The sequence below is a fragment of the Sinocyclocheilus rhinocerous genome, unplaced genomic scaffold, assembly GCF_001515625.1.
Source record: "Sinocyclocheilus rhinocerous isolate Xijiao unplaced genomic scaffold, SAMN03320098_v1.1 scaffold196, whole genome shotgun sequence".
Taxonomy (NCBI): domain Eukaryota; kingdom Metazoa; phylum Chordata; class Actinopteri; order Cypriniformes; family Cyprinidae; genus Sinocyclocheilus; species Sinocyclocheilus rhinocerous.
Window position 1 is genome coordinate 125,076 of NW_015633546.1, and position 13,930 is coordinate 139,005.

Here is a 13,930-nt window from a genome sequence, read left to right on the forward strand (position 1 = left end):
GAAAATATTTAAACGGGATGATAGCGGGATAGAATGGTAAAATACGGGAGAATCCTGGGAAAAACGGGAGGGTTGTCCGCGCTGGAGCCATGCCGGATCACAACCCACGCAAGGAAGATAATTCCGCAGACAGCTGCAATTGCAGGTTTTCAAACAGAGATGGCGACAAAGAGGCAAAATTTACAGACTGCCGCTTTAAAAACAAAAAACACTGCTATAAAGCTTTTGTCCAGATTAGAGGGAGGTGTTTTGATGTGGTTTACAGTAGTCAGAGGGTTCTAGAACGAGCTAGTGTTTAATTTAACCCAATCAGCTCTTTAGTGATCAGACAGAGGGATTAACATGGCAGACTAGTGCCTCTTTACCAGTAGCAAGGCTCAGCTGTATTGAACCTGAGAGAGTTTGCAAAAACACATAACGAAATACGTTAAAAGGCTAAAAAGTTGAGGGCTTTCAAGACATAAAAATGTTGCTCCTAATATTCTAAAGAGAAACATTCTCAGTAATAGTAATAGCTCTGTTTAGATCTATTCATGTTGTAGTTTTATAAGCCACATGGTCTTGATTTGTCTTTGCTTTTGTTTTGTTGTTTGTAAAAGGACAATGTGACTAATATGAAGGTGAGTTAAAATCTCTCCCTCACATACGCTTTCTCACACACGCCTCTTGTCAGTCACCATTATTTGTGCCCATTGAAGCTCAGCAATGCACAGCATCTCAGCGCTAGTGTGAAATCACTGCATAAAGCTTCATTTGGCAGAGCGGTCACCTCTTAACGCCCTTTACTGCTACAGTCCTGCTCATGAGTTTACATACCCCTTGCAGATTCTGCTAAATGTTTATCATTTATAAAAAAAAAAAAAAAAAAATTGAGAGATCATTCAAATTGCATTAAAAAAATACAGCCCTGATGATAGTGACGGTGATGATAACATGAGCAGACAGCTGTTTTGCCATATTGTTAGACAGGAGTGCTGACAGCTTCTCGTTGCTATGGAAACATTAAAACTAAATGTTGCATTGTGTGAACGCAGAACCTTTGTTTGGAATACATGTGGTTCTAAACAGATATGCTATTTGATCGCAGAGTTGAAGGTACATGTAAACATTGCATTCGGATTGCATTTTTGAATTTGAATTGAGGAAAAACATACGTGACCCTCTCTGTGAAATCCAGGCTAAAGTCTCAGAATCTAATTATGAGATAACAAGCATCAAAGTTTAATTTCAACCATTAATTTCACTACGATTTCAATCTTTGACATGGCCTTACTCAGTCAATATTAAAGATATCAAGGTTACATTTTCGCAGAATGTTGTTTACCTTATGAAGGATGATTTTATGTAGAAAACAATAAATCACAAAAAAAAAAGACTTTAGCTGGGTTTTCACAGCCTGGGTAACATATAGTATATAAACATACTGTAGCAGGTTAGTATCATATAATATAGAAATATAAAAATTTGTATCAGCACAAAATTATTGTTGTTGTTTTTTTTACCAATGTATTTCACAATTTAGAAGAAAAGATTTGTCACTACTTTGATTACATTACAACTTTAAATAGCGGCTATGCTGCTTCTGAGGCAGTACAAAAAAAACTTGTGATCTCTCTTATTTTTCAAAACATCTTATACATTCTGCAAAGGGCATGTAAACTTATGAGAAAGGGATTATGTAAAGTGTACAATACATACAGTATCAGTGTGCACACGAAAACAAGGAGCTGTATGAATGCACAAGCATTAACCAATGTGCACATAGAAACAGCTCTGTCCTACAGTGTAACACAACTGACAGTTGATGCATAGTGGGAGGAAGTGAAGGGTAAAGTATGGTCTTACTGCTGCACTGTTTCTCACCATTACACCACTCACACACTGCCAAACCTATGAAGCACATGAAGGAATAACTTCACAGAGCGTGAGGTGCATGTGTGTACAGATTTGTGGGTCCTTCTGTCACATGTTGTTGTGTTTGGGCTGATTAAGGGGTTGCGGAGACAAGTTTATAGTCACGTAAATACATCAACTCCAGCCGCAGAGCTCTGGGTGTGTAGGATAAAAGCTATGCATTCTGTTACACTCTGGATGTATTTGAAACCAAAGGAAGTACCTTTACATTCACAGTCAGCATCAATGTACTTCCTAAAGAAATGGCACCATTTCATTACATCTAATGATCTTGATCAAATTCAGTTGAGCTGTGGAGATAACCAAGAAAATATTACAGCTACACTGCTTATTTATTGATAGAAATGGTTTTAAAACCGATTTTAAAACCGAAGGCACGGGATGTTCAAACAGACTTTATTGGTATAAAAGTTTATTTTAGTATAGCGAAATTTGCTTTATACAGAATGTTAAGATATCTGTAACTGTGTATGAATGGTTAGTTAGCAATATATGATGACTAAATTGCTAGATTCGAGACTAGAAACATCACAGACTGACTTATGTACTGATTTGATGCTCAAAGGTTAATTAAAATTGTGTCTAATAAAATTAGTAGCCAAATAAATATAAATTTTTGAGCATTCCTTTAGTTGAAAAGTTAAACAGCTTATGTGTAGAAGCCTCAGATGTAATATCTTGCGTTTCCTTCTCTGCTTCTCTGTTTTCTCCTCTTGGAAACCGTCCAGCTTCCTCCTGCTATTAAATGCTTTTCTATTAATTTTCTATTAAATGCTGGAATTACTCTTTTGTGAAGGACAAAATGAGACAATAAAAAAAAAATTTTTGTCTCAAAGGCATTCTTATGTTTTCTTGTTTAGCCAGATAATTCACATCAAAAATTAATTCCCTGGCCCAGTTTGTGTTTTGGACTGTTCTGGACTATTAACAAGGCTTCAAGGGAAAAGTCCTACTTTCATTTAACTGTTTCCCTTTCATTTCTGTTATAAGACTTGACGTTTCCATATCACTGTATACTTTTCTAACTCGTGCCTCCTAAACTAACATACTTTCACTGTAGGTGACCAAGGTGGTTAAAACCATCACACGCCGAACCTTCCAGCCAGTGATCCTGACAGAGTCCAAACCATCTACTCCCGTACCTCCATCTACACCAACACCATCTGAAACAAAACCAGTAAAGCGTGCTTCTGGTTGACGTGTCTCTGCCTCCCATCTTTCATCTCACTAAGTGGGTCTGTAACTCACAGCTGGTGTGGCAGCGGTCTGTAAAACTAAATACCAGGGAAATCATAAAACCTATATAGAACTGTAAAATCTGGCCATGACGCCTGCATGCACCTTTTAACGGGCGAACATTAGTAAACACAGATAGATACCTTTCATTAGAGGCAACAGTAGCCTTGGTGGTTAAGCTCAGTCTAAATATAAGCCTCAGTGTCCTTCTAACTTTTTTAAATCTTTAAACTCACCTATGTTTAACACACAATTTCAGTAATCCTTTTAAAGTCAACATGAAATGCTGTTTGCAGCCCGTTTATATATATATATACACACACACACACACACACACAGTATGTATGTGTATATACACAGTATATACTGTATGTAACATTTTTAGATTAACAGATTAACATTTAGTTTTTTAATGTAAGTTCTCAGTAAAAAGGCATATTTGAAACAGTATTTCACTAAATGAACACAAATAAGTATGATATTTTATCATTTTCATCAAGAAAAATCAAATAAAGATTATAATGAGAACCCAATTCAAAATTCATTGTTGAAGCATGATTTCTGCATCTCACTTTGGTGTCTGTTTTAACATGTTAACTTCATGTGTGAGTGTTAAGGGGTGTTCACACTGACAGCGACTAGAAACGGAGCAACTTAGTCATTTATTTGAGTTGCCGGTTTGAGACAGCATGAGCAACAGAGACAGTTGGCGATGCAACAAAGTAGCAACACTGACAACAACCAGTAGGAGTGCAGACAGTTCACCTTACAGCTGCACATGTAATTCACCTCATAAATACAGTTGGAAAACGTCAATCGAGTGTAAATGCCTACTTGCAAACAACCGTATAGCAGTTTGTCGACCTCCCCCAGTTAAATTGCCATCAGTGAGATCGCTGCTGTGATCTTAATGATGTTTGTTCAAATTAACTGCAGTTCCCCAAAAAAGCTGCGTACTCCATTGGTTAAACACATACTGAGGTCTATAAAAGTGAAATAGCTGTGACTGTGGTTACAGATCTTTCCCCCCTTTAGACATAGACACATCACTTGTGATATTACGCACTGACAACTGGCCATGTGGCTTGTAAGGGTTCACACACAAATTCACGCAATCATGGTTCATCTCCAATGACGATTAATTTTTATCAAGCTCATTAATTTCCAAGATGAATTTACAGCCATGGACAAAATAGCCAATTAATTGCTTTGCGGAATTCACTGAGCAGCAAATTGGTTTCTGTATCAGCATTGAACCTTCAGGAGCAGCAGCACTCCATCCTCTTGACAGGCAGACATTTTGTAGAATAAGGGACTGGATTAGCACTCAGAGGTGAATAGTGATTTATTTAAATTGAGTCATAAAGATGTCAGTGCCCTGTGATAGACACAGAGAACTAGAACATCACTCAGGTCCATGTAGTGTGGTGGCAGTTCTTATGTTGATTGATTTACTGTTGTCATTTACACTGTTCTCTTTTAGTATGTGGTAATGGTTTACTTAAAGATTCCTCTAAAGGGTGTGTTGAAAGTTAGTCCCTCATTTAGTAAAAAAGTAAAATAAAGGGCAACAATGCAGCAGCAGCAGTTCTTGTTGACAATGAAATGCTGCCCCATTAGTCAAGAAAGTTTAGATAGAAAGTTGTCTATGTAAGCAAAATACTAGTAAATGTTGAAATAAGAACTGATGTTTGAAATGGTAAATTATTTTGAGTTTGTAAACATATTAACTGATATAATTTTAATATTTTTGATCACATTTGAAAAAGTTAATATATTTTTACACAAACCAGTAATAAAATGAAATGTAACTTTGACATACTTCAAAAAAGTTGATTTATATGTATTTCACTTTCATTTAAATTTCATTCTCATTTTTTTCAGGATACTTTGATAGATGGAAAGTTTAAAAGAACAGCATTTATTGTGATTTTTTGGTAAAATTATAAAAGATTTTACTGTCAGAATGTTTTGATGAATTTAATGCATCCTTGCTGAATAAAAATAATAATTTCTTTCAAAAAAACAAACAAAAAAAACGTCAAAATGACAACTGGACAGCATTTAATGTTGACAAGTGCTGACAAGTCTAAAAAAACTTATTTTAGATTTTTACTAAAAATAATATAGCATGTGAAATGTTTTCTATAGCTAAATATAACATTAGTCCCTTAGTTTAAGTAGTAAAGACAGTTTGTTACTGCTACGGAAACTTAACTGTTAAAGTTTTTGTGATGAGAAACTTTGTAACAACTGCAACCAAGAATCCACAAGCCTTATATTTTCAGTTCTAGCTGTATCGTTACTGATGAACACAAAGCCTTTTAAAAAACTGGAAAAGATCTTCAGTCATTTCACTGCACAGTGTGACATCCACTTCCCTGCTGATGTTAGACCACTAAGTCAGTGTGCTGCACTTCACTCATAAATGCCTGTGGTTGTTTTGGCTGCTATGATTTGAGCAATCTGACATAACAGCTGCATTTTGAATGGCCCTCATATCACATATAGGCCATGCGCAAGGCATAAAAGACAGGAAATGGCTCGCTCTAGTTCTGCATAAAAAGCACAAACTTTCACTTCAATAATTACGACTTGAAATTCTGCTAACTCTGTTGCTTTTTCCATCATCGTAGGTCACTAAGATGGTCAAGACAGTGACAACACGGACAGTTCGACAGGTGCCGCTGGGTCCCGATGGCCTTCCTCTTCCAGAGGGCTCGTCTCCACTGGGAAGCTACACTGACTCTATTGATCGGCGCTACATGAAAAACGGCGAGCGCTTCATCACACCCCAGGCCTCTTCCACCCTCACACGCTCGTACAACAATTACAGCGACTCCTACAATGACACTCCAGACAGTCAGTTTCGCCATTACGCCCTTCACGATGGATATGGAGACGTGGCCGACAACTATGGAAGTCTGTCTCGCGGAGTCAGTTACAGGCCCTATCGGCCCTACATGCCCACCGGTGGATACCGGCCGGAGAACAGCTACACTCTCCCTATCCGCAAGGACGACTATGGCCATGTGGCCCAGCCTCAAGTCCCAATGGGAAGTAGCACTGTGGATCTCAATCGTTCTCAGCCTGAGCGCTTTCAACCCGAACCCTACGGCCTAGAAGACGACCGCCGCAGTCTAGGCCCAGAGGACGAAGAGCCGTATGACCTAGAGCCTGATTATTCCACGGCTAACCGCCGCACACTGCCCGGACGTACCATTAGAGAGCCATTGCGCAACGGCCCCCGCGTAAGGTAAGAATCGTGCCGTTGATTTGGTTTGTTTGCTTGTGCTGCTGTGGGTTAGCTCTGTCTTTTGTCCATGATTGTAAGCAGCTTTGATGTGATTGCCTATTGAAGAGATTCAATGCTCCAGCTCCTTGTGCGGAGCTCATTCCTTCTGCCAAAGAGTCAAATCTGAGTTTTTATTACTGTATTAAAACTCTCTGTATTATGTTGATTATTATCAGAGAGAATTTTCCAATGACAGCGCATTTGTTGGCTGCGTCTTACAAGGTGTTGTTGAAAGTAAAAATAACTTAACCCTGTTTCAGTCTCTTTCAATATAAAAGTCTTTACTGCAAACTCACAAACTCATAAAACAGTCTCTTGTTGCCGTCTAATGGCGGAACAATGTAACTAAATGAAAATGTTGAAGCAAATGTTCAAATAGGTGTTATCTTTATTAACAAAAACCACATTCTCGCCTACTAAACTCTTAAAACTACATTTCAAGAAACAGCATTATTTATAAAAAATTATAATGGATTTTAGTGTCCCATCATGACACTGGTTGTGAGAAATACTGCAAGCGGAGTGATACAAACAGTGAAACAGTAGGGCTGTGCAAATAATCGAATGCGATGATCATGCACATCTCGTCAGTAAAGCCGGTTCTGTGATTAGTAGTAAATCTCCATCACCTGCTTTCAGATAAAGCGGCATTTACTACACAGAGCCGTAGTTCACTGACAAGTTACGCAATATCGCGAATCATAATCGCAGGTGATACATCGCCGATAATGAACACGATATTGCGTAACTTGTCAGTGAACTATGGCTCTGTGTAGTAAATGCCGCTTTATCTGAAAGCAGGTGATGGAGATTTACTACTAATCACAGAACCAGATTTACTGACGAGATGCGCATGATCATCGCATTCGATTATTTGCACAGCCCTATGAAACAGTTGGCATTCTGCTATAACTAGAATATTGCACCGCTTGAAAAGGCTTTCAGCCAATCAGATTTGAGAACCAGAATGATATGTATTATTATTATTTAATATTATTATTATTAAATGGCATGATAGGTGGCATTGAGACAAAATTAGTTTATATCCCTAATAGTCTTATATTGGTACAGTCTGATATTGAATGGAGGGATGGATGGATGTTGAAATTAGAGATTGCACACTTTTTTTGATTGTTTTGCTAACGTGTGTTTGTGCTAGAGTTAAGTGAGGGTTCAGTTTTCTCTCCACCCCTAAATGTTCTCCCTCTTGAGCTGAGCGACCTTTGCTTTCACAACCAAAGACAGTTGAAACCAAATACATTCTCCTACTTAAAAAGGACACATTTTTCTGTTGTTCTGACCCCAGCTTGCTCTTTGCAGAGATTAGAAAATGCAAAGCAAATGACATCTGACATAAAGCAGAGGGCTGCATTTGTGTAATGAAGAGCTCTTCTTTTTGATCAGTGATTTCTTTCTTTATGGTAGATGAAGATAGAACATTTTTACAGTATTTTTATCTTCTAAGACAGAACAGGGAGGAAAGGAGAGATGTTGTTATCATGAAACATGTTTTCCTTGTCATAGTCCTCTAGTCAGTATCAGCACATTCCTCATTATGAGAATCTGTAGCAGTTTTGACAGTCCTGTGTGTTGCGGGAACACAGTTTATTTTTAATTAGGATGCACACACATACAGCAGGCAATCACCGTCACAAGCAGCATACACAACTTTTGACCACTTCCTCTTTTTCAGCCCATAATGTATGTGTGTACATCCGTGCCAAAATTATAGTGTAATTAGCAGTGATGTCACCCCTCTTACTCCGAATGTCAAAGTCTTGCGTTTTGCATTCATCATTAGCATTCCCATAATAACAGATGTTGACAAAAATCTTGCTAATGAATGTGTAAAATGAATATGTTAATTAGAGCTTATTGCTTTGCAGTTTGGAAACCCGCAATTATAAAACAGCCAAAATTGCGACATTTAGCAAAGAAATGGTTGCCAGTGCCGTGTTTGCATAGTGCATTTAATTTGTTAAGCCAACTCTAGGTCTCTTCTTTATCTCTCTTTCTCTATCTCAGTGGAGCTGTTGTTGTCAGAGTGATTAATAGTCTCTGGTGAACACTGCCAGACAAAGGGGGCGTCTCGTCTCCAGCCATATCTCTAATGGTTCAATCCCTCCTTAGCTGATCCTCCCTGCACCTGCCACCAGTGCCACAGCAGAGCAGCCATAAGGTCGTCATGCAGAAATCTCCCTGGAGACCACCAGGGACCACTTCCTATGTGCTCATGCTGAACTGATAACAGTTATATAGTGTAGGCAGAAAGAGACAAATATTCCATCCTTTATATAGAAGTTTGGTCATGGGACTAAAGACTGAAAACATTAGTTGGTGAAAAGTATTATATAGTAATGTAGAGCAGAATCAAGTTCTTATTTAGTACCAGTTTTGTTTTCAAATAATCCTGAGTTCATTGTTTTCACACATTGTGAAGCGGAATATGCTAAAATACAGCGCAAAGCACACATAGCAATCAGTGTAGTCTGATTTCCGAACAAATTTATTTTTAAGTGAATTACTAACTTGCAGCACTGCCAGTGTAGTCTGATTCCCAAACAAATCATTGCAATGAGTTGGTTGTTTTTAGTGAATCAAACATTTGCCTTGTTATTAGAATAGTCTGATTCCCGAACAAATGATTTGAATGAATTGGTTCTTTCTAGTGAATCAGTGTAGTTCAGTTCTCGAAAGAATGATGCTTATGAGCTGGTTCATTTTAGAGAATCAAAGACAGATAAGCACAGCCACTGTAGTTCGTTTCCAGTAGAAATGACTGTAATGAGTGGATTTTTTACAAGCACTTACTCCTGAAAAGTATTGGATGAATCACTAATGGAACTGTTAAACAGTGTTTGAAGTTTTATTTTACCATTAATTTCAACATGAAGACAATACGGTAATTGCTTAATACACTATTGTGTGTGTGTGTTTTTTTTTTTTGGCATGGTACCCATGGTATTTTAGGGCATTTCTATAAAGTACCATACAGTATAACCGCAAAAGCACCTGTGATTTTTTAAAAAATTATTATTTATTGTGATTCATGATTTATTTATAAAGCATTTCATCAGGTGCAGATTTGTCAAATGAAGTGAAAGATCTGTTTCTTTTTTTTCTCACTTGAATCACAAGTAATCATTAATCCACAAGTAATTTGCTCATTATAAGAGTGGAGCGAATGATTATTCAAATGAGTGATATCTCAGTACTGTGAGACTCTTGGAATAATATGAAACTCTTGCAAATGTGCGAAGGTTTTCCTCTTTTTTTTTCTATTCGGAGGCATAGGCATTTATCCAAAAAATCTAGAAATAAATAATTCAGAGAAAGGAAATGATGGGAGAACAAAATGGATGTAGTAATGGGCACATAACTTTGTGGTTTTTGCTGGCAACGAACAAAAAACACAGACACACATATTTCTGGAACATGAAGAACATTTGGCTCATTATCGAGGCATAGAAACTGTTGTCATAACTTCAGAGCACCCCATCTTGTGGAAGAGCATCATGTGTAGTCGAAGTGCTTTCATGTGCTATGAATACACTCGTATATACAATGACAGCAATTTAAATGCAAATCTTGACATTCCCATCGCTCAGTCCACAGGGTTTAGCATGCATCTGAACTGTTTAAGTAATTTCAATTTGCAAAGCCCTCTGTGTGTGTGTGTGTGTGTGTGTGTGTGTGTGTGTGTGTGTGTGTATTTGGTGGAAACATATCTTGTTATTATCAATATTAAAAACAGTTTAATGGTTTTGTGGATTTTTTTTTCAGGATTATTTGATGAATCGGAAGTTTAAAAAACAGCATTTGTTTGAAATAGGAATATTTAGTAACATTGTAAATGTCTAAACTGTCACTTTTGTAATCCTTATTGAATAAAAATAAATTTTGTTTCAAGGAAAAAAACTTCAAACTTTGAACAGTAGTGTACAGTATCTCAATATTTACAGTAGGTGTCGTCTGACTCTTTGAGCTTTAGAAAATCATATTGAATTGCAAGGAGAAATAATGTGGTTTTCACGTTGTGAGAGAGAACAGGCTATAGATTTCTCTGTGAATGTTTCACATGGTGTGCTTGAGTGTGTTTGTGTGTGTGGGAGAGAGAGAGAGAGAAGGAGAGAGATGAAACTATCTGTACAATGGCAGTGTTATGAACAATCATTTTGAGCCCTCTCGTTGTCTCAAAGTGATCTTTTCACTCTGCACCTGACACCATTGTGCCATCTTTCTGATGAGTTCTGGCAGAAGCTTTTTGGCTGAAATTCATTATTTACTCTCGTAAATAATGCGGTTCTAAACCCATATTTTTATCTTTTGTGATACAAAAATATGGATATTTTTAATACTTTTATTTGGTCCTGTCTATGCAATTACATTGGCCATGGCTGTTAAAAAGCATGATAGAAGCTGTCATGATAGCCAAAAGCTAATAGAATAATAGCTTTGTGTGAGGATCAGAGCAAAATTTGTCAAAAGTTATTCACTACTAATCTTACTCTCCAGCTAGCTGTTAATTCCGAAACGGTAAACAGATGTTTGAATCAAGTTGAACACCGTCTGATCGTTCAATGTGATTTGTACCCCAAAACGATTGATTAATTTATTGATACGGTTCTTGACTTAAGTTTAATTCACTGATTCATTGATCCGGTGGTAACTGTGAAGTGTGAACTATGTATAGACAAGAGCTGTCTCACAGAAAAAAAGAACCATATTCTGTAACCAAAGCTGTTGTTTTAATAGGTGCCTTTCTATGTAAATACTGACTGGCAGCGATGCAGCAGGGAAGCTACAGATACAGCATATGTCCACTCCTTCTTTTTATTTCCAGTCTGAGTAAACCAGCAGCAAAAACCTCAAATTACTGCTCTTAATCAGTGCCTGGTCAGTTTGAGAGTTTACACTCTGTTTTCTGGTGTATAAATTGAGGAATACCATTTTGTTTAAAGGGGTCATATGATGCAATTTCATTTTTTCCTTTCTCTTTGGAGTGTTACAAGCTCTTGGTGCATAAAGACCAATCTTTTCAATTTCAAGATTAGTTTTGGGTGAAAAGAACTTAAAATAAGATTCTGCTGTAGAGTTATTTTTAGTTATCCAGTGCTTAGCTTGACTAGTGGATGGAAGAAACAGCAAGTCACTCTGTAAATCCTATTATACTTGGTCATACACACCATCAAACGTGAGTCATGCTGCCTAAGCCTGTCTGCCCTTTCTATATTAGCTGCTCTGGTTAATTATTTGCATCAGCATGAGTCTTGGTGGGAAGAGTATTGAACTGTTTAACTCAAGTAGAAATAATGTATCCTGAGTGCCAGCCGTGTTAATGTTGGTTTGCTCCCAACAGGTCTGGCACTGTTCGCCATTCAGACATTACGTCAGTTAATGATTTTTTCATCATTCTGACACTGAATGTCACTTGGATGGCATTTCCAAAGCAATAAAATGCTTCCAAATTTACCATGTGGTCAGTAACCACTTTTAATTTGCATGAAATCTGTTGGCATGTTACAATAATAAAGCAAATGATGATTGTAATGAATGATGACCGGAGCTGGCCTTTGCATCAGTGTTCTGTGAACTGCAAACCAACACTAGAACTGAGAAGTAGAGAGTAGTAGTACTTTATCATTATGTCAAGTCATTTCACTCAGTGGCCACCTAGGAGATGTGTACCACACTTACCGTTTCAGTTTCTCCCATTAACATTTTCACAACTTAAACTGTCTCTGATTACATTTGACTAAACCACGATTGGCATAATTGCTCATATTTTAATTTACTAAAGGACTAAGTGCTGCTAGAGGAAAAATTATATAAACAAAACATAACTATGAACTCTGAAAATAACTGAGGATAATTAAATTGAGGAAAACTTTTCCAAACAATTAAGCCTGTCGAGCAACCAACAGTTTATTTGAATGGATTTGCTATTTTAGTCATGTTGTGCAAACTTAACTTAAACAACTTAATTATACCCACGGTGAAATGAAAGTGGAAAACACATATTTTTCATATTTATTTAATAAAATATTTAAGTAAGCAAACTTTGAAAGTCTTTTATGTTCACAAAGGCTGCATTTATTTGATCATAATATAGTAAAACATGAAATGTTATTACAATTTAAAATAGCGTTTGTATTTTAATATGTTTTAAATTGTAAATTATTCCTGTGATGGCAAAGCTGAATTTTCAGCAGCCCTTACTCCAGTCTTCACATGATCCCTCATAAATCATTCTAATTTGCTGATTTGCTGCTTGAAAATGGCTGTGCTGCTTAATATTTTTGTGGAAACCTTTTTCACAATTTTTAAATAAAAGTTCAGAAAAATAGCATTTTTTTAACATAAATTATTTGTAACACTGTAAAATCTTTACTGTTACTTTTGATCAATTGAATGTCCTTGAATAAAATTACATTTTTTTTCCCAAAAAAATTGCAAATGCTACAATCTTTGTGTCTAGGAGGAGACGTCTCACCTGACAACATGTTGTACCCCTGCTCTGTCGTACATTCCTCCTTTAGTGTGCTTAAAACTCTTTTTCCCTCTGGGACCAATCAGATGATGCGTTTCTCATGTACCATCATAGAGTTAATGCCCCATTTCATGGCCAAATCATCTCTTTACGATGTCAGATGTATGAACTGCTCATTTAAAGCACTGCCATGTAACAGCTTGCTGAGATTTCCTCCCTCTGTAATGTGCTCTCAAATCACCTCCAAAGTTGCAGTACATAATTATTAATTAACATAAAACTCTCATTAAAAGTGCATCCCTCACAACCGCCAACATTCTCAGCTGTGGCCCAGTTTGTCAAGTCACACATCAAAGACTTTGTTCAAACTGTGTGTAAATCCGATTTGTTTTTCAAATCCGGTTTTTAGCAGTCTTTTCATAACAGTCATTTTAGAAGTGATTAAATCTGATCATATATATATATATATATATATATGTATAATATATGAATATAGAATATAGAATTGGAAATGTGTTTTTTCCCCCTTGCTGTTCAGACTACAAGCAAAAGATTAAGATCTAAACAACATTTCCTCTGTGGATTCATGAATGCTGTCAATAGTGGTGGCTTTATATTTGCACATTTGGTCCCTAGTGCTCTAAATTTCTAGTACACCTTGTTTTTCCCACCTAGAGTGAGATGAGGACAGAAAATGAGCTGGGAGTGGAGAGAAAGAGTGATGGAGAGTAAGTGACACAGGGGTTTAATATTTCTATGCCAATTTAGGAGTACCACCACAGGGACATTTTTTGTTCACACTGATAATGAAGCATGCTGAGACTCCTATCAGAGATTGATGTAACCTCCTTGATGTGTACAGCACAGCCCCAGACATGTTATTTCCAACTTCTACGCTGTAGAGAACAAGAAATGTTGGAGTAAAATATCATGTGGGCTCATGAGAGCCTCCAGCCGCCTGCAGTCACTGCCGCAGAATAAGAATGTTCATGTTA

General features: G+C 37.0%; 1 protein-coding gene across 2 annotated transcripts in view; it reads left to right on the forward strand.

The window, feature by feature from the left end:
* The window catches only part of arvcfb (ARVCF delta catenin family member b), a 133,269-nt gene that overhangs the window by 61,277 nt on the left and 58,062 nt on the right, over positions 1-13,930 (forward strand). The window contains exons 7-8 of one of the 2 annotated variants that reach the window (XM_016558048.1): positions 2,975-3,091; positions 5,787-6,406. In XM_016558048.1, coding sequence (XP_016413534.1) covers positions 2,975-3,091; positions 5,787-6,406 — 737 coding nt within the window. The remainder of the gene's footprint in view (positions 1-2,974; positions 3,092-5,786; positions 6,407-13,930) is intronic. The other variant, XM_016558047.1, reaches the window with a different exon arrangement.